The 21292-nt window shown below is 36.3% G+C and overlaps 1 protein-coding gene across 2 annotated transcripts in view; it reads right to left on the bottom strand.

The window, feature by feature from the left end:
• The window catches only part of LOC150110047 (acetoacetyl-CoA synthetase-like), a 515069-nt gene that overhangs the window by 461323 nt on the left and 32454 nt on the right, over positions 1 to 21292 (bottom strand). For both annotated transcript variants that reach the window (XR_016548138.1, XM_090390896.1), the window contains exon 3: positions 8471 to 8574. Coding sequence is in view for 1 of the 2 variants with exons in the window: in XM_090390896.1 (XP_090247022.1) it covers positions 8471 to 8574 (104 nt within the window). In the remaining variant the exon portion in view is untranslated. The remainder of the gene's footprint in view (positions 1 to 8470; positions 8575 to 21292) is intronic.

The raw sequence follows: 21292 nt of genomic DNA, 5'->3' as shown, positions 1-21292 counted from the left end.
CGTCGTGGGAGGGATCCATGTCATACCACATCATGGGATATCTGAATTTTTATACAGATATCCTATATCTCTATTAAAATTAAAATATCCCACAAGTTTAAACTATATTAAATGAATTAAAGTTAAGAAATTAGTAATATGTGATATTTGTAAAGTTATTGGTTAAACAAATGTTTCTTTTTTTTGTATGTTGCAAGCAAGACGATTTCAGATGTAATTCTGAAATCATCTTGGCTAATGAAATCTTGCTTAGATTTGAATAAATGTATTAAAATTAATTATTAGAACTTAATTGTGATTTCGTATGAGCTGTCAAGTGTCGAAATGTTGGAGCTGTTTGTGTGTAGTACATGCTATTAATAATGAGAGAAGCAAAAGTCACTGCTAGGTTATTTGAAGTGATTAAATGAGCTTACCTCAGACTGTGAAGTGATGAATTGTTATAATTTCTGGCTGTTTCATTACAAAATTATAATTAAATACACTTTTTTGCACTGTGAAGAAAGAATCTCATTGTTCAAGCTCAATGCTGTAAATCAGTAATAGCAGCACATGATAATGGACATGAGTAGAAGTTTCTCAGTAGCATTTCCAAGCATGCACATAAGCAAAAAAGAATGTTATTGAAGGTTGCTAGGGACTGAGGCTGTCCGAGGGAGCAGAAAAGGAACACAACAGGAGAACTGAAGTTCTGTGTCTTCAATATATGAAGACAGAAATTAGAAGAAAATTTAGAAATAGATGACTAAGAGAGGATAACCATGTTATAAAGAGATAAGTGAAATTGTTATAGTTATTAATCCATATAGGATTTATTTCAGTTGAAGCTGAAAGGAACTTTATTGATTTCCAGTTCAAATAGAATGGGCTCAGTAAAGTGCATTTTATTTAGGATTCCCAGTCTGATAAGTAATTTCTAACTGTAGATGTGGTTTTAGTTATTTCTTCAGAAGCTCTCATATAAACAGCAGATAGGTATCAGGCAATTGTATATGGGGATGCGGTATCCCGAAAGAGAAAGGTCACTAGTGGTGTGTGCTGCATGGGTCAGTTTTGGACCCATTGTTGTTGTTCAATTTGTATGTTAATGACATTTGGATGGGTTTAACTAGTGATATGCAGCTGTTTGTAGATGATGCAAAACTGGGGAGAGAGCAATGCAGAGTCAAGAAGATGTTATGGCCTTACAAGAGAACTTGAATAGATTGCATGAATGGGCAGGTAAGTGGAACTATCAGTTCAATGTTGAAAAGGGTAAGGTTTTGAGATCTGGTAAACAATGATTGATTGCAAAACATGCACTTGGTGGGGAAACTTTAACGGAAGTCGTGCACAGATTTGGTCGCTGGATTTTCATTGTGACAAGGATGTATTGGATAGGGTCCAGAGAACATTCATAAAGGTGGTCAGTGGTCTTAGGAATGTAGAGCGAGGACAGATTAAGAAAATGTAAGGTGCAGAGCCTTGTGAATAGGAGGAAGGGTGGGGAGGGATATGATTGAGACATATAAGTTAATCAGAGGTGTTATTGGGTCGACAATAACACCTCTTTTTCATAGAATGGGAGAGGGGGGGGGTAGAACAAGAGGCCATCGCTGGAAACTGTATAAGGAGGGTGTGGACAGAAGAGTGAGGAGTCGGTTCTTTGAATGGAGAGTGGTCAGTGAGTGCAATGCATTGTCTGAGTGTGTTGTGGGTATAAACACATTGAATCGGATTAGAGCATGGTTGGATGAGCATTGTGTGCAATTGTGTGTACCTCCCATGATGAGTCTCTGACTCATCATGGGGGTCAAATGTTAATAATAATAATAATAAGAAGAAGAATTTGTGTGATTTATGTTGCTATCATATTTGAAGCAGTTTTTGTGTTTGTCTTTCTCCTGTGTGAACTCAAGAAGAAATAAAAGTTCTGTAGGAGGCAAGAGACTAATGTTCCAGAAGTTTTTGTCCATATAGGATAAATAATAACTTTTGGGTTATGTGACTGAAAGGAAGTTGTGCACGTTTAAGTGGTTTTTTTTATGAATTGAAGAATACACTGCTTGTGTAGTTAAGCAGTTGATTTGATGTTGAATATACTTGTGCATTTTTGTAAATTAAAGATTTTTATTCTGGTTACAAGAGTGTGAAGATTCAATCTCCTAATGAGACGTAATGTGTTAATAAGAATTTAAGAGGTTAAGTTATGTATGAGATATCCTGGGATACGAACTTGTGTGAAAAATTAATTAGGAGTTTAGTTTCAGGCATTTACTTTTGTATTTTGAATTTAATTAAGAGTTTTAAACCACTTGGAGTGTGTGAGTGAAGGGAGAAAGTAAAAACATATACATCCATCCACCACACACACACACACACACAGAATGAGCTGTCATATACACAGCTCATCATACTGTGCCTTTCACATTCTCTGCAGACAGCACACTCTCAGGCAATGTATTCCAATCATTCACCAATCTCTAGGCCAGGCGTTCCCAACCCTATGCCTGCGGGCACCATGGTGCCTGTTGACCAATTTGTGTGTGCCTACCGCTGTTCAACCATGTGCCACATAGTTTGAAATAATCACGTGCACATCACACAACAATTCATGCAGCTATTTCGATTAAATATAATGGAAATTGCTGCACATTGCAAAGCTTGTTCAAGTAAATGCTGAAGAGCTGAAGCTAGAAATTTTGGATCTTCAGAATGACAGTAAACTAAAATCCCATAAAACAGATGAAAACTTCTGGAATCTAGTGGATAGGAAAAAGTTTCCATTCTTAAAAAGAGCAGCGTACAAGATAAAATCGTTTTTCGGTTCCACATACCTTTGCGAATCATTGTTTTCAACCATGAATTTCATAAAATCAAAATATAGATCACAACTCACTGATGAGCATCTTGATGATTGTTTAAGAACTGGAATATCATCATATTCTCCTAATTATGAAGTGCCGGCCAATGAAATGCAATGCCAAAGATCACACTAACTTACACACACACACACACACACACACACACACACACACACACATATATATATACATATATATATATATTTAAATTTTTATATAATGTAAGCTTTTAAGTAATAAAACATTTGATTAAAATGCAAACTTTGTATGTATTCATTTAACAAAAGAATTCAAAAAATTTGCTTGAAAAAATGGATGGTGCCCATCACTCTACCAGTATTTTAGAATGTGCTCTAGGAAACAAAAAGGTTGGGAACCCCTGCTGTGAAATAGCTTCCAGGGATAATCTCTTGTTCTCCCCCCCCCCCTTACCACCAACATTCTATGAAAAATCTTTTCAACATTAATTTGACAAGAATCCCTTACCAACTTTTATATCTACACATATCACCCCCTTCTCCTCTCATCCACTGGATTCTATAAACTGCATCTTCTCAACCTTTCTTTATACTCAACATTCTAGAGACCAAAAACCACCTGAACCAACTGCCTCAGGACCTTTTCCAATATTTCTTCATCCTTTTGAAAATCAGGTGATCAAATGTGTGTACACAAGTAGTTGAAAGGTGGCTTAATCAAGGCCTTATTCAATAGAATAAGGCCTTGATTAAGAATCTCCGTACTTCTATAAGTCAGAGTCCTTTGCAACACTGCCAGAATTCATTGTATTTCCCTCACAATTTTATAGATGTGTCCTCTAAATTTTAGATCCCTACCCACATCATTACACCCAGCTCTCTTATTTACTTCACCTCTTCTAATTATATCTCCACCAAGTGCTACACTCCATCTTTATTTTCCAAATTTTAAAACATGCTGTGCCCATTCACTCAATCTATTAAAGTCCTTTGTAAAACCACAACACCTGCTCAGATAACATCCAAGTAATTAAATATCCAATCCCCATCCATTCTAGTTCAACCATTTAACTTATAATGTGGCAATCTATCAAAAACCTTAAAAAAATCTAATTATACTACTGTGTATTCAACTCAATTGTCCAATCCACCTTACTGTAGTAAGTAAACAGATTAACCATATCCTTCCTTTGGCAAATCCATACTGTTAATCAAACAGAATACCACTATAGTCAGCCCACTTCTGGATCCTAGTTTCAATACCCTTTCAAACACTTTAACCACAGCACATGACACACAGATTGGCCTAAAATTTGAAGACTGAGTTCTATCACCTTCCTCATGAAGTAGTAGAATATTATCTTCCTTCCACTCCTTTGGAACTTGATCCAACGTAAGATTCATATTAAACAAATATGCCAAAGGAGATGTCACCTCCCTGGCACATTCCATCAGATCACATGGTGATATATCATCAAGTCCCAAAGACTTATTAACATCAAGTTCGCCACCATATACTACTTACTCACTCACAGTCAATCTCTCCTCCTGAACTGCTCATTTAATATATCAACTATATCCTTTGCATCAGTAATCCCTTTATCATTTTCTCAATACCATCCTTCCATAACCATTTTTTTCCTTGCTGATATATCCCATCTGCTACTTATTCTAAGGTTTTTTTGCTTTATTAGCTAACCACTGCTCATGCTACACTTTTTCTACCCTTACCAACAGAGTTCCCCCTCCTTGCCTGTTCTTTGTACTCTTTATGAAGTGATTATTACTGCTCATTTATATTACCACTTATTTATAAATTTTCTTATTTAATCACCAACCTACCTTATATTACCTTCTGACCTTGAAATACAATTAGACATTGCTTCAATTAGATAATTCTTGAATATCACCCAAGTTGCATTGATCTTCTTTTTACCCAACTTCTCATCCCATTCAACAGCTGCAAGCTGTGTCCACAGCTTTTCACAGTTACCAGCCTTGTAGCTTCACATATATCCTTTCCTCACAGAAGTCCTCCTATGACTGGAACCACCCAGGTAATCACTTCCTAGTCACTCCACCAAAGACTTATTGACATCAAGTTCTGCTGATGAGATGATGATATCTGAGATTCTTGATTCTCACATATCCTTGGTTACATATTGCCTGAGGTGGTTGCCTTCAAATCTGAGAAATTCATTCAGAAGCTATCTTTGTGATTCCAATCTATATTGCCATAATTAAAATCACTCCTAATGATCACCTTTTCCTAATTACTTGGCTAATTTTTCTTAGACATTTCATGGTCACTGTCCTCCACATTACCAGGTCTATATCAACATCTAAGTAAGTAGTTCATTTTCTACTTACTTCTATCTTGTTGTTGAAAGATTTTTCACTTGGCTATAAATTAAATTAAAAATACCAAGAGATTATATTATTGTTTAATCCTTTATTTAAGTGTAAACAAACAAAATTTGCACACAAAGTATACTCCTGGATAAAGGATTAAACAAAAATATAATTTCTTGACATATTTAATTCACCTCTATCTTACTGCATATACATTTTCAAAACCACTGTCCTTATTTCCTCCCTTACATGGACATAGATGATTAATATGATTAATAACATGCCAGCTCTCTTTTTTTTAAATTTCCTTCTTCACAAAAAATATCATATCCCTTCCTGTTGGGATATGATATAACCTTAACCAACCACGACTCTATATTCCAACAATTTTTGGGTGAACGAACACAATCAATGTAATGATGTTGTTCCTACCCCTTTTTTGTTTTTGTTTTGTTTTTAAATTCTAGAATTTGTATACAAAACATAACAGTTCAGATTCAGAGAAGAGTGACAAAACTAATGACAGATCTGCAGAATGTTTTCTCTCAGGGTAAGCTGAAGGTGTTTGTGTTGCAAAGTTTAGTTAATAGGTGGAAAAGATGAGGCATGAAAGAAAGTTATTAAAGGGATTCTATATGAATGACACAAAAGAAATTTTTCAATATATGACAAATAGAAAAAGAGCTGGGGGGTCACACCTGGGAGTCACACCTGCGTAAGAGTCTGGTTTGTAAGGGTGTGCAGATTAGATTTTTTTTATTTTTTTTGCTTGAAGAGTGGTGAATGAATTGCATGAATTAGATGTGAGTGTTCTCATAGTGAATGAGTTTAAGAATAGCTATGACAGGTATTGTGTGTGTACAGGTGTATCCCAGTCATATGTAATGTTAGGTTACAGACCACCATCATATAGTGAATGCTGTATAGCAGATCACTGCCTCCTCTCCCTACTTGTAGATGCATCCAATGGTTTAATAAAATTTTTTAGCAGTCATATATGACTAATATTATTACTACATTGTAAATTATGTAAATAAAACATTTATGTATGTCAGTTATGCAAATAAAATATTTAGAATAATGGTAACTTGGTTTAACATCCCCACTGGCTTTGACACATGTTTATGTCCATTGAAAGTGGATATGAAGCATACAAAAGGGTTAGAGAAACATGGATAAGAAGCACTTAACCACCATTTATCACCATTAAGAGGTGTGTAATAATCCTTCATGTTCTTTTCCTTCATAGTTACATGGTGATCAGCATTCATTATTAAAAATTATGGAAACAATTACCATGTTATAGTAAAACTTCAGTTTGACAGGTATTGTGTGAATAAATGGATCTCACATGATGAGTCTTCTGACTCTATGGAGATACCTGTATTATTATTATGATGATGATAATAATAATAATAATAATACTTCAACTTCTTGTCCACAATCATTCCCAAATCCCTGATCTCATTTATTTCCTGTAGTCAAATTCCTTTAACATAGTAAGCAGCTTGTGATCCTATCTTCCTAAAGTGCATGACCTTATACTTTATCACATTTTCCCTTATTCAACAGAACTATTTTGTCTACTTTCCACTCCCCTGGCAATATCCCAGAGCTGAGACTTTACTAAACACTGCTTCATAAGCAAAACTGCAATTCTTTGCACATTCTTGTAATACAGTTTGATTTCCCATCTAATTCCATGGCAGAATCTTTGGGACATGCATCAACTTCTAGTTTCACATTGTTCAGTGTCACATCTGGCACTGCAATATCTTCAAATCAATAGTACATCCTTGCTAAATGATTATTCATTACTCAATCATCTCATTTGCTTCTGTTACCTCTCTCTCTACCACTGGCATTTGTATCATTTGATAGTTTGTCTTATACTTGCCATACAGTGAAACGACTCTGGAATTTTCTTTAGTCCACTTGGTTAACCTCCTCTCATAATCTGCTTTTGCATTCCTTACAATACTGATTATGTATGGTATGGAATGGTATGGTATATGTTTTCCTCTTTCTTTTCTCTCTCTCTCTCTCTCTCTCTCTCTCCACCACTTAATACAAATTCATGTTGCATCTGCTTTGATTTTAAGGTGTCATTGACTGTGGTACTTAGGACAGACTTATGTTAATAATAATAATAATCATGACTCCAGGCTACCCATAGGGCTCAAACATTTTGATATGCTTTAAAGCCAATGAATATTAAATGTGCACTATATCACTGTTCCTACCTACTACTACTACTACTACTACTGTACTATCCTACCATATAATTGCAGACAGAACTTAATGTATATAAATCTGCAGTATGTTTTTTTTTCCTCCTTTCTTTCTTTCTTCTTCTTCTTCTCCCCCTCCCCCACATAATAAAAATTCTTCTTGCAGCTACCACTGGTTTTAAGGTGTAGTATGATTGACTGTGATATTCAGAGCAAACCTCCGATGATGTTTCTTGATAATATGTAAGTGGATATGTGTGTTGATAATAATAATAATCATATACCACTCAAAGCAAGTGGTTCCACAAACAGAATATATAGCCTTCCATCTCTGAAGTAATATCATTGCCCATTTTTTCCAGCCTATTCAAATTTTCCTGAAGAATCACTATGCTAGCATCATTTCTAATAATTCTTCCTATCTTTTTATCATCTGCATATGTCTACCTCCATTAGCTCAAGTCTAATGGAGGTAGCCAGTGGACTCCTCAGATGTTGCCTTCTTCTTCCCCATTAAATGCTTTCCCATAAAATAGCTCCTCAACTGGGGAAGTTAATATTATCTTTTGAGCTATTTGTGCATGGAATGCAGAGAAAGTGCTAAGCATGTAGACAGTCATTGATTTTAAGATGTGGCATAATTAACTTTGTTGGCATCAGAGTGGACATCCCATGATGAATCTCTTGATTCTATATAGGTTCAATTATGATAATACTAATAAATGTTTGATATCTTCTAGATAATCAGTTTTTAACCCAATCTGCTAGATGATTATATAAGTTCATTCACTGTAACTTAAATATAATTTGTAACAACCTGTCAAATGCTTTTGAAAATCCAGAAATATCACAGTATATGTATTCTCCCAACATGAGCTACACTATGTATTTAAGAAAAGATTTAATGAGGTCTCAGAATGTGGTTACTTGCAATCTCAGTCCACCCCACCCCACTCTCCCAAAAAAAAAGAAAAAGAAAAAAAGTAACTATGGTTAAAAGGAAAAACTGTTTAATAATAATACTGTTCAATAAGCATATGAAAATTTTCAAACAATATTTACATACCTCTGTAAAAGTCCTAGAGTGAACAATGTCTACAAAATCCCATACTTCGGTCCAAAATTGAATATAATTTTTAGTTGCCCAGTTATGCAAATCAAAGTAATTTTCTGAAAATACGAATAATTCTGCTAAGTTTCAAAAGTAGTTCATATTATGAAATACAGTAATAACATTCTACAATTCATTGCATAATTCATTAAAAATTATATAATCATAAAAAAATCTTAATGATATCCAAAAGGATATCATTAAGATTTTTTTTTGAGGTTATGAGAACTATACTAGGGTCACATCATTGAAATCTGTATATTAAAGATATAGGAAATGATTTAATGGGAAATATTCAATAGTAGATATCCTGCAGGATTATTTATGGGAAACTGCCAGGTGGCACGTAATGGACAGACTGTGTGATTGTGAGCTCACAGCTAAGTTATTGTTTTAATATTGATTTAATGATATTTTGGTTTGAGGTTATGAGAACTATACTAGGGTCACATCATTGAAATCTGTATATTAAAGATATAGGAAATGATTTAATGGGAAATATTCAATAGTAGATATCCTGCAGGATTATTTATGGGAAACTGCCAGGTGGCACGTACTGGACAGACTGTGTGATTGTGAGCTCACAGCTAAGTCATTGTTTTAATATTGATTTAATGATATTTTGGTTTATTTTTGATATATTTATACAATATATAATAGATAAACTATGTTATTTATGGCACTGATGTAAACAAGAACAATGCCAGCCAAGGTACAGGGGTTTTGACATGGGAAGTACTAAGTTCCACTACATGGGTAGTGGAAGTTAGTACCGAAAGCTATGAAACTTAAAGTATTGGAGTGAATGGAGTTCTGGGTTTAATTGATGGTGAAAGAAATGTGAAATGAGGTGATTGAAAGTAGTGGTAAGATAGCGTATGTGAAAGTTGCAGTAGCGGAAGTTCAGGAGAATGTAGAAGACTTGAATAAAGAAATAACTTGTTTGCATGTTGTTCTTCACAGGACAAAGCATGAGATTAAAACGGCTGCAGAAACAGCAAGAAATTAGTCAAAGTGAGAACAGAAAAAAGCAAGAGGTCTGAAGCCAAAAAGAAAATGGTAAGAATAAACAAGAGAAAGAGCATAAAAAATTAATTCTCATGGCGATTCTATGATGAGGGTTACTTCAAAATCTACAAAATCTTGTTTCCCTGCTTTGAAAATTAATAATATTAGTAATGCTATAAGAATGCAGAAAGGGGGGGGGGTTAATGAATTGATTGTTTTGGCTAGAACCAATGACTTGAGAGGTGAGAAGTATTGTATGAGGGAGGATGCAAAAGAGTTATTGGAAAAAGTGAAAAAGAAGAATGAGATGGTAAAGTATGCAAGTCTGTTTCCATGTTATGATAAAGGCGAACTGAGAAAGAGGGTGATGACTAATACACTGAATATGATGAATCAATATATAGGTTGTGCAGAAAGAATGATATAGAGTTTGTGGATCTATGGCCTGAGTTTGATGGATATAAAGAGTGTGGAAGCATAAAGTCAGGAAAACTAAATGAGTGAGTGAGTGAGTGAGAGTGTGAGAGAGAGAGAGAGAGAGAGAGAGAGAGAGAGAGAGAGAGAGAGAGTGTGTGTGTGTGTGTGTGTGTGTGTGTGTGTGTGTGTGTGTGTGTGTGTGTGTGTGTGTGTGTGTGTGAGAGAGAGAGAGAGAGAGAGAGAGACCAAGTGCAGAATCTAGTCTCTCAACAAAAAAATATTGAATAGGGTAATCAATTCAGGAAGTAAAGGTGGTTGGGGACAGGCCTTCAGAGATGATGCAGTTTCTATATATTTATGCCAGAAGCATCAGGAACAAGAGGGAGGAGTTTTTGGCATTAGTTAGTGCAACCTCACCAAATGTTATAGGTATTAGTGAGACTCAGGGAGGACAGAGTATACAGGATAGAGGGCAGGGGTATTGATGATGATATCGGATGAATCGTAGCCAACAAAAGTAGGAGTCATCTGTGCAGATTGGAGTTCTTTTGAGTGAATCTGGTGTGAGATTGAGGCCAATAGGAAAAATATAAAATTGGTTGCCGCTATAGGCCAGGGGGTGGAAAGGATGATTTAGAAGATGTGCATCAGCAGATCAGTGCAATGAGTGCAAGTTGGGTAATTATTATGGGAGACTTCAACTTTGGAGACATAGATTGGAAGGGAGAAATATCATGTAGCAGGAAGGAAATGGAATTTATACACTTACTGAGAGATAATTACTTGAAGCAGAACGTGATGGAGGGGACTCAGGATGCGAGAGTATTGGATCTTGTTACAGAATCAGAACACTTGTCCATAACTAAGGTGGCTATATTGCCTCCGACTGGATAAAGTGATCATGTGGACTTGACTTCAGAGGTAGCAAAATGTGGAAATTTCAATTAAGAAGGGGTGTTGTTGGTATATATGGAACTACAAGGCAGGTGATTAAGATACACTTAGGAGGAGGCCAGAAGCAAAACCATGGCATAACGATCTGCAAGGGAAGGATATTCACAGTGCATGGTGGATAATCAAGGGGTATTTGGTGGAAGCATTATTGCCAAGGACAGGGGAGTAAATTGAGTAGGAGTTAAATGAATGAGTAGTATCATTAAGCATGAGTAGCAAAGAAAGAAAATGTTGTAGACGTTATAAAAGGAGAAAGGTGAGCTAATGGATGAATGGTACAAGGATCAGGCAAGAAAGGTGAAGAGCATGGTAATAAAGGTAAAATCAGATTGTGAGAAGAAATTGGCCAACAGGTGAAAAGAAATCCCAAAGAGTTTTTTCGTTATGTGGCAAGTAGGGGGAAGATTGACGATGAAAGGATAACTTTAATGAGTGCAGATGTAGAGGGACAACAGAAGCAGACAAAATTCTTGAGCTACGAAATGATCATTCTAGAAAGGTATATCATCCAAGTGAAAGTATTGTTATGACAGAGGTAACATGTGAGAACAGAGATTGATGAATTGAAGGTACTTATATAGCATATATTGCAGAATCTGAATGCAAATATGGCTGTGGGAGGATGGGATGTTGGCTAGCATTTTACGAGAATGTGCAGGGGAAGTGCAATGCCTTTAACTAGGCTGTTCAATTTATGTCTCAGCTCTGGCAAGTCCCAAGAGAGTGGAAGGATGGTCAAATAATTCTATGCATAAAGGAGTGTTGGACCTGGTTATTGGTTCAGAGGATATATGCATAAGTAAGGTGTCCTCATTACCTCCAATTGGTGAAAGTGATCACGTGGTATTGACTTGGGAGGTTCCAAAATCTGTGGATTTTTCTGTTAAGAAGGGATATATACGGAACTACAGGTTAGGCAATTATAACAAGCTTTGGAGTGAGCTTGCAGCAATCCCATGGCAGAACATATTGCAGGGAAAAAGATGTTAGCACTGCATGGGATAAAATCAGCAGGTATCTGAGGAAAGCAATGTCAGATTGTGTCCCCATGGTCAGGAAGACAAACAAGGCAGGCATTAGATGGATGAGCAGTAGTATCAAGCTTGATCTGCAAAAAAAGAAAATGTTATGGAGAATGTACAAGGAGAAATGCGATCAGTACACCCATGAGCAGTACAAGGCTCAAGCTAGGAAGGTTACCAGCATAATAAGAAAAGCTAAATCTGAGTATGAGAAGACCTTAGCTAATGAGATCAAGGGTAATCCCAAAGAGTTCTTCTGCTATGTGGCAAGGAAAAGGAAGAATGACTTTGGAAGGATAACTTTAGTGTGTGTACTGATGGTATTGAGGTGACAAAATCAGATGTAATAGTCAAGTTACTGAGTGATCACTTTTCAAAAGTCTATCACCTAAGTGAGGATATCTCTGTACCTGTAGCAACAACTAATGTGAAAATTGAAGCTAAGAAATCAGAGGTATTTAATATATTGCAAAATTTAAATGCAAACATTGCTGTAGGCTTAGATTGAATATCAGCTCGGGTGTTGTGAATGTGCAAAGGAATTGTCAACCCCTCTTACTTGGATATTTAACTTACGTTTGAACTCTGGTATCGTCCCTAGGGAGTGGAAGTAAGGCAAAGTGGTTCCTTTGCATAAGGGTGGCTCTAAAACTGCGGTAGTTAATTACAGATCAATCACCATCTCAGGAGTAGTGGTAAAAGTATTGGAAAAGTTGGTTAAAGACAAAATTTAAGAATGGGTGGATCAGGATATGATACTCTATAAAGGCCAACATGGTTTTGTTAAAGGTAGATCCTGCCTTAGCAATCTATTAACTTTTCATAATAAAATGACATCTGAGTTGGACAAAGGAAATGACTACACAGTGGTACTCTGTACATGTAGATTTTGCTAAGGCTTTTGACAGGATATCCCATGGAACACTGTTACGCAAATTGGAGAAGATGGGAATGGATACTAAATTGGTGATATGGATAGGAGAATGGCTCAGGGAGAGATACCAGAAGGTGGTGTATGGAGGAGCTGAGTCCAGGATGAGGCAGGTGACCAGTGGTGTGCCTCAGGGCTCTGTGCTTGGGCCATTGTTGTTTAATTTGTATATAAATGATATAGGAAATGGCTTAAAGGGAGATATTCAGTTGTTTGCTGATGATGCAAAGTTGGGTAGCACAATAAAAAATCAAGCTGATGTTGAAAGTTTGCAGGATGATTTAAATAAGCTGGTGGAATGGGCAAAAGATAATGGATGTCAGTTCAATGTGGAAAAGTGTAAAGTCATGCATTTTGGGATTAAAAGATTACCAGCTATGTACTACATTGATGGAACAGTACTCCAAGAGATTGATGAGGCTAGGGACTTAGGGGTGTTGATAGATAGGGAGATGAAGTTCACAGGACACATTGCTAAGGTGTTCAAGATTGCACACAGGATTATTTGGATGTTGAGGAACACACTGACATCCAGAGATAAAGAGGTTATTATTCCCCTTTATAAAGTGGAAGCATGCTTCCCAAATGTGGAAGTATCAATGCTTCCCAAATGTGGAAGCATTGATACTTCCACATTTGGAATTACTGCACTCAGGTCTGGTCACCTGGATTCCTTGGAGATGAGGAGGCTGTGGAGAGGGTACAGAGAAGAGTGACCAAGTTGGTGAGTGACGTAAAAAATGCTCTGTACATTGATAGATTGAGAGCTTGTGGATTGGAAAGGTTGGTTGATAGGGAGAGAAGAGGGGACATGATAGAAACATTTAAATTACTGAAAGATTTTTATAGGATTGATGCAGGGGAAATGTTTCAGCTGTGTGATAGTGATGGAAGAAAAAGAGGTCATCCCTGGAAATTAAAGAAGAGTGTGGTTAACAAGGGTGTCAGAACAAGGTTTTTTGCCTGGAGGGTAGTGAATGAGTGGAATTCATTGCCTGACTTAGTTGTGAGCTCTTCATCTGATATGACAATATCTGTCATATCTCAAGAAGAGATATGACAGATATTGTTTTGCTAGTTTGGGTCTCCCGCGATGAGTCTACTGACTCCATGGAGATACCCATAATAATAATAATAATAATAAGTCTGTGGAAGCAAATTATAGACCTATTAGTATCTCAGGAGTGGTGGTGGTGGTGGGAAGAGTACTATAAAGGTTGGTCAAAAAGAGAATTCAGGAATGGATGGATAAGAATATGATACTCTATGAGGGGGGGGCAGCATGGCTTTGTGAAGGATTGGTCATGCTTTAGTAATCTACACTTTTTTATAATAGGATGACAACATAAAGGGAATGGCTACACGATGATACTGCTGGACTTTGCAAAAGTGTTTGACAGGATATCACATGGAACTCTATTATGCAAACTGCAACAAATAGGGATGAATAGGAAACTGGTGATATGCATAAAAGGATGGCTGATGGACCAATACCAAAGCGTAGTACATGGAAGAGCAGAATCAAGGAGAAGGCACTCTAACACGGTAGTTATTTCCATAATTTTCGTGATGTATTCTGATCCCCGTGTAAGCATGAAGGAAAAGAGAAGGCAGGTAACTAATGGTGTATGCAGGACTGTGCTTGGATCACTGCTGTTTAATTTATACATAAATGATACAGGAAATAATTTGAAGGGAGATATTGAGTTATTTGCTGATGATACAAAGTTGGGTAGAGTAATAGTTAATCAAGTTAATACAGAGAGCTTCTGCCATTCTACCACTTTCATCCTTGTAATCATCTTACCATGAAGAATGATCATGGTAAGATGATCAGTCTTCCTTCTACTTGCCACATATCTAAAAAAACTCTCTAGGGTTTTTCTTTGCCTGATTTGCCAATTTCTGCTCATACTCTAATTTTGTTTTCCTTACTAACTGAGCCACTCTCCTGGCTTGTTCTTTATACTCTTCACGTGACTGATTATTATCATTATTTATCTTGTACTTCTTCCAAAGTATCTTCTTTTTCCAGATTTCATGTTTAAACTCCACATTCATCCAATTTACACCTACCTTATTCAACCTTTTGGCCTTCAGAATACAGTCATACATTGATGCTGTTATGTATTTCTTTGTCAGTTCCCATGCAGCATTTATTTCCTTACCACTCAACTTCTCGTTCCAAATGTAAATTCCATATGTAACTACTTATCTGTATGAGTGGGTTTTTTGTAAATGGAGGAGGATAATGAGTATTAGGAAGTTGTGCCACTAGTGTATCTAAAAAGGGGAGACAATTGTTACTTTCTTCTTCTATGGTGAAGTTTATTTTAGAGTATTGACTGTTAAGATGCTAAAAAATGTATCTACTGTGTCTAGACCATGAGGCCAAACAGCAAACACATGATAAACATAGTGCTGCCAAATTATTGGTTTAAGTGTGGCGGTGTTGAGTGCTTGGGTTTCAAAATATTCCATATAGAAATAAGGTGAGGAGGGAGGGAGGGAGGGGGAAACTCATAACAGTCTCATCAAGTTGTTTGTATATTTTTCCTTTTCATAGAAAATAACCTGTACATATATCATGAATTTAAATAACTCATTTATGTCAGAGAGAAATGTGGCTGAGGTTAAGGGTGTCTGTCAATGGTACATTAGTGAATAGCGAAATAATATCAAAACTGACCATGATGTCAGAATCTGTCAAAGATTTTTTTATTAATGCTTTAAAGTGAAAAGAGTTTTTTAATAGTTGAGGGTGAGTTGCATGTAAGGGTATAAAGTGATTTGGGTAAATGTTTAGCCAGTTTATAGGTGGGACTGTCTATGCTGTCTACTGTAGGATGAAGAGGGATATCAGGTTTGTGAATTTTAGAAGTCCTGTATATCCAGGGTGGGTTGATGAGATAAGGAATTGAATTTTTTGGTAATTTTGTTGAATCAAGATGTAACTTTTTTTAATAATTTACACACTTTTTCTTTTGGGATTTTATAGGAACTCAATCTATGATCTGTAAGTAGAGGAGTCTTTAAGAAGATGATTGAACAAATAATGTATTTGTTCAATATTTGTTCCTACATAACTTTTTAAGTACTGATATTTCTTTAGGTGGAATATTATTCTTGAGAGGTTTGGACTTCTTTAGAATAATAGCTACATCCAAACAAATGTTATTAGCCACTATGGATGTAAAATCATAGATACCAGGTTCTACACTAGTCATAATTTCCAGAAATGGCAATTTTTTTTTTTAGGAACAACAGCAAAATTATGCTGACAACTAAGTGTATTGACTGCATTGTCTGAGAGTGTCAGCAACGAAGATTCACCACTATGCATTCTTGTCGTAGTAGTAGTGTTCATGAACAGCTTCACTGTTGAAGAGCTGCAAACAGATAGCAATTCAAAACCATTTCAAATTCTTTGCTAGCAGGATTTTCAAAAATGGTGATTAGAACTGATCACAGTTCTGAATTAAGTATTTCCGAAAGCTTTTTATGTAGCATGCTGATAGTAGTAGTGATTTTAGCTAACTTGATACAAGTGCCAGTAATCTGTTCTCAAATTACTGTTAAGTTTGCCTCTGAATAAATATGTCTAGCTTTTCCAGAATCAAACTTCTGAATACCTCACTGAATACTTCTGTTAGAATCTTAGACAGTTTCGAATGGTATTTGTGTCCTGACATCTCTTTAGGAAGGCTAGCTGATTCAATACAAAATTAATAACGGAAAAAACTGACGAACAAAGATTATTTAATGGTATAATTTTTGCCTGTGTGTCACAGGCCATCTTCAGTACATTAAGCTCAAATTAAACAATAACTGACAATTCCAAAAAATGCCACCTAAATAGCTGGTGTAAGATAACTAAAAAGGTCAATAACTTTCCTAAAATAAAATAAAATTAATTAATTAAAAAATAATAATAAACAAAAATTTTTTTTTTAAAAATAAATAAATAATAAATTAAAAAAAAAAATCAATACAATAAAAAGTTAGGAAAGATTAACTGATTTGTAAAGTACTATCTCCCATAAAGGGGATAGACGTAAGCCGTCGGATCTGTTTAAGTTAGGAGAATGAAGTAGAGTTTGACATGTTTCTTTATAAAGGTGTTCCATGAGAAACTGACTTTTGTGGAGAACTCTTGTCTTTCTCCAATGAACTCTGTGTCTAGTGAAGATGGCATGTTCTGCAAGTCCAGACTTTTCAGGTTTAAAGTATTCAATATAAGATTGGTGTTCTTCTAGCCAAATAGAGGCAGATCTTCCCGTTTCGAAATAAGATAATCCACAAGAGCATGGAATCTGGGAGACACCTGGATGATTAAGATGTGGAAGCTTGTCCTTAGGAGAAGTGAGAAAGGTAGAGATTTTTCTACATGGCCGAAAGGTAACAAAAATATTCAGTGGTTTTAAAACTTTTGCTATACGTTCACTGATGCCTTGTACATAAAGGATAGTAATGCGCGTTATTTCTTCTGTGTTTGAAGAGGAAGACATATTAAAACTACTCAAAGTTCTTTTAATGAAGCAATTCTTATAACCATTAGATAGAAAGGAAAAAGTTATATATTGTAGTTCTTTCTGTAAAAGATCGTCTGAAGAACAAAAGGAGTGGGCACAATGAACCAGTGTTTTAATAGTTCCTGCCTTTTGACTATATTGTACGAGTCTTCTTTCTATAGGCTGAGAAATGTAGGTTACCATCTGGTTGGCGAAGAATTAGAAGATCTAAATAGGTTAACTGCTTAATTGATTCTACTTTTAGGGTAAACTTGATCCTAGGATGAAATGCGTTTAACTTAGTGAGAAATTGTTGAAGTTCATCCGAAGAGCCATTCCGTATAGCAAAAATATCTGAACCAATATACAATTATACTATTAAATAATCTTTGTACGCGAGTTTTTTCTGTTATTAATTTTGTATCGGTATGTCTACTCATGGTATACCTCTTTTAAAACTTATAGCTGATTCAGTTATCCTGACAGTTTTAGTTTCCACTTAATGAAGTTGATGGGCTTTATGTGCAATTTCTTCTCTGTGCAGAATTTGAATTATTTATTAAACTCAACAATATGTCGCTGGCTTTGTAAACCAGTGTGGTCAGGAACAGTGAAACTGTTTTCAACCATAACTACAAAAAGAACACGTAGTGATGAATCTATTGTTGCAGACACTCTCAGAAGACGTGCTCAACATACATCGTGATGGGAATAATTTCACCATCATGCCAAAAAATGACGGTTCTGGAAATTATGACCAGTGTAGATTGTTGTATCCATAATCTTACACCAACAGTGGCTAATAACATTCATTTAGATGTGGCTAGCATTCTCACGAAATCCAAGCCTTCCAAAAATAACGTTCCACTTCAAGAAATAGCAGCACTTTAAAAAGCTATATAGGAACAAACAAATTACTGTGACTAAAGCCAGTAAGGAAAATATTACATCATTATGAATCAAACAGCTTACTTATCATTAAGGCCTCCATCAAGTCAAAAGACTCATCGCAGGAAGTCCTTCCTAGGAAACACAGTCTATCAAGACTCATTGTGGGAGGTCCCTCCTAGAAAACACAAATTCTATCATACCACTCCTTAAACTCATTGAACGTTCTTGCTCTCTCACCACAGGCAATGAATCAGGCAATGAATTCCATGGTTCAACCACCCTCCATACATTCACCCTATTGTTCACAGTTCCCTTTCACAACTTCCATGGCCCCTTGTCATCACTCCCTCCTGTTGTTCAACCAAGTGAAAAAATTTCCAGTGTCAATCCTGTAACCACCTTTCAACAGTTTAAAAGTCTCAATCATATCACCTCTCCTTCTTCTATTCACTAAACTCTGCAGTCCACATTCCCTCAGCCAATCGTCATAACTAACATTGTACATTCCTGAAACCATCTTTGTTATCTGCCTTTGTACCCTTTCCACAGTTAATTTATCCCCTTCAAATTCTGAGAACAATAGTCTAAGTGTGGTCTGATCAGGGTTTTATACAACGGAATGATAACTCTTTTATCTCTACATGTCAGCGTCCTCATTACTGCAGCAATCCTCTGTGTTACCTTCACCACTTTTGCAATATGTTCCCTGAATTTCAGGTTTCTATCAATCATCAACTCCAGATCTCTTGTTTCCACTACTTCCTCCAGTATAGCTCCTCCAATAGAGTATGCAGTGTCCCAAACCTCAATACCTTACATTTTGCTGCATAAAACTGATAGCCCCAATCATTTGCCCATATGTCTAGCCTATTCAAATCCTCTTGCAGGACTACCACATCTGCACTATTACTAATAACCCTTCCCAGCTTCACATCATCTGCAAAAAACTTGAGCTGTGCAGAAGAAAGTGATTTTTAATCAGTGAATAGTCCGTTTTTTCCCCCATTTTTCAACGTTTTTGAGTGCTAATTTGTTTCTTTGAATACAAGTGTACTTCAGTGCTTGTTTTTTAGAAGTTGGTTGCTGTTGCAATATAATATATTTTGGTTATTATAATATATTTTGATATAATATATATATATATATATATATATATATATATATATATATATATATTTTGGTTAATATATTTGATTCCGTCAGAATCGAATGCATAATGGTGGAAGACAAAACGAAGCTAAGTTTTCATTACTGTATTTAGTTATATTTCATTTTATTTAATTATATTTAGTGTATTTAAATGTTTTGTTTTGCTTGTAATTATTTGTAATTTTTTTTTCTTATTTATTTAACGGAATTTATTAATTGAATAATTATTAAAGATTACGCTACTCGGCAGTAAGTAATAATGGCAGATTCAGCTGAAGTCGCGAGTGGCATATCGCCAAGTCCTCCGCCATTTAAGTACTCTATTATAAACAATATCATAAGGGACTTTGTGGCATGCAGTACTTGCAGCATGTATGCATCTTGGGAATTGGATATGTAGCTTGTGAAAGAGAGAGGAGAGCGTATGTGCGCAAAATGCAGGCAGTTGGAGGAAATAAGTGCATTAGAAATATCAATATCTGATCTTGTTGCTCCAGGAACGGGGAATGAATGTAGGAAGACAAATAGTGTGATAGGAGAGAATGAAAAATATATATATATGAATGAGAAAATAATAGTTGATAGTGTGGAAGGTGTGAGTGACTGTGAAAGTTTAGGAGATGGTTTTGTTTGGGAGAGTGAATTTAGATTAAGAGTGACTGATCTGCAGAGGGAGATAGATGAGCTGAAAGAGGAGGTGGAATGTCTTGTGAATGAGAGCAGAAGTATGAAAGATAAGATTAGGAGAATGGAAGAGATAAATGCAAGGCAAATCAAAGTAGTGGAGAGAGAGAATTTTGGGAGTGTTAGAAGAGGAGAGAAAGGAAACAGATGGAATGAGTGAGAGGTATGGGGGTGCTAGAAGAGGAGAGAATGGAAACAGTAGAAGAGAGGGAATGAGAGAGAGGTATGGGAATGCTAGCAGACAAGAGGATGGAAACAGTAGGAGAGACGGAATGAGAGAGAGATATGGAAGTGCTAGAAGAGGAGAAAATGGAAACAGTAGGAGAGAGGGAATGAGAGAGATGTATGGGAGTGCTAGAAGAGGAGAGAATGGAAAGAGTAGTAGGAGAGAGAGGCATGGGAATGCTAGAAGAGAAAATAGCAGTAGAGGAGATGGAATGAGAGAGACCTATGGGAATGAAAGAAGAGGAGAGAATGGAAACAATAAGAGAGAGGGAATGGTAAGAGGTATAATGTATGGTGACTCAATGATCCATGGTGTTCAAGATAGGATGCGTGAGGAGTGTTTGCCAGGAGGAACAATAGAAAGGGTGGCTATGGCAATTAAGAGAGGTGAAAGGGTGGATGAGATGATTGTGAAGGTAGGAACAAATGACTTGAGTGGTAATGTAAGTCGGGCAGCGAGAGATATGAGATTTTTGCTTGAGGCTGTACGGAAGAAGACAGAGAGAGGAAAAATAGTGTGCATGTTGCCTAGGTATGATAATGATGAGCTGAGCAGAAGACCAGTAATATTGAATGAAATAATAGCTAGAATGTGTGACAAGAGAGGACTGGTATATGTGGATGCTTGGAGTGCATTTGAGGAAAGAGAGGAATTGTATGCGAGAGACCACTTACATTTGAATGAGGAAGGATGTAGGCACGTGGAGAGATTGTTGTTCTGAACGAGTCAGTGTGTCCCAGGGAGGATGATAGCAGGGGTGGCCTCCTGTGGGAATGGATACTTGGGAGAAGGGAGATGACATCAGGTAACACTGAGTCCAGTGGAGTCTAGAGGGGATAATGGGGATACAGAAACAAGGGCATTTATATGCTTTATATTAATGCCAGGACTATCCGGAATAAGGGAGAGGAATTGGTGGCGCAGATAGCATCAGTCTGGCCAAAAATTATTGTGATCACTGAGATGTGGTTGACGGAAGAGGAT

This window comes from Typopeltis vanoorti, chromosome 1 (assembly GCF_054136105.1).
Source record: "Typopeltis vanoorti isolate ZY-2024b chromosome 1, IOZ_Tvanoo_1.0, whole genome shotgun sequence".
In the NCBI taxonomy this organism is placed as follows: Eukaryota; Metazoa; Arthropoda; class Arachnida; order Uropygi; family Thelyphonidae; genus Typopeltis; species Typopeltis vanoorti.
This window is presented reverse-complemented; position numbering and strand designations above follow the sequence as displayed.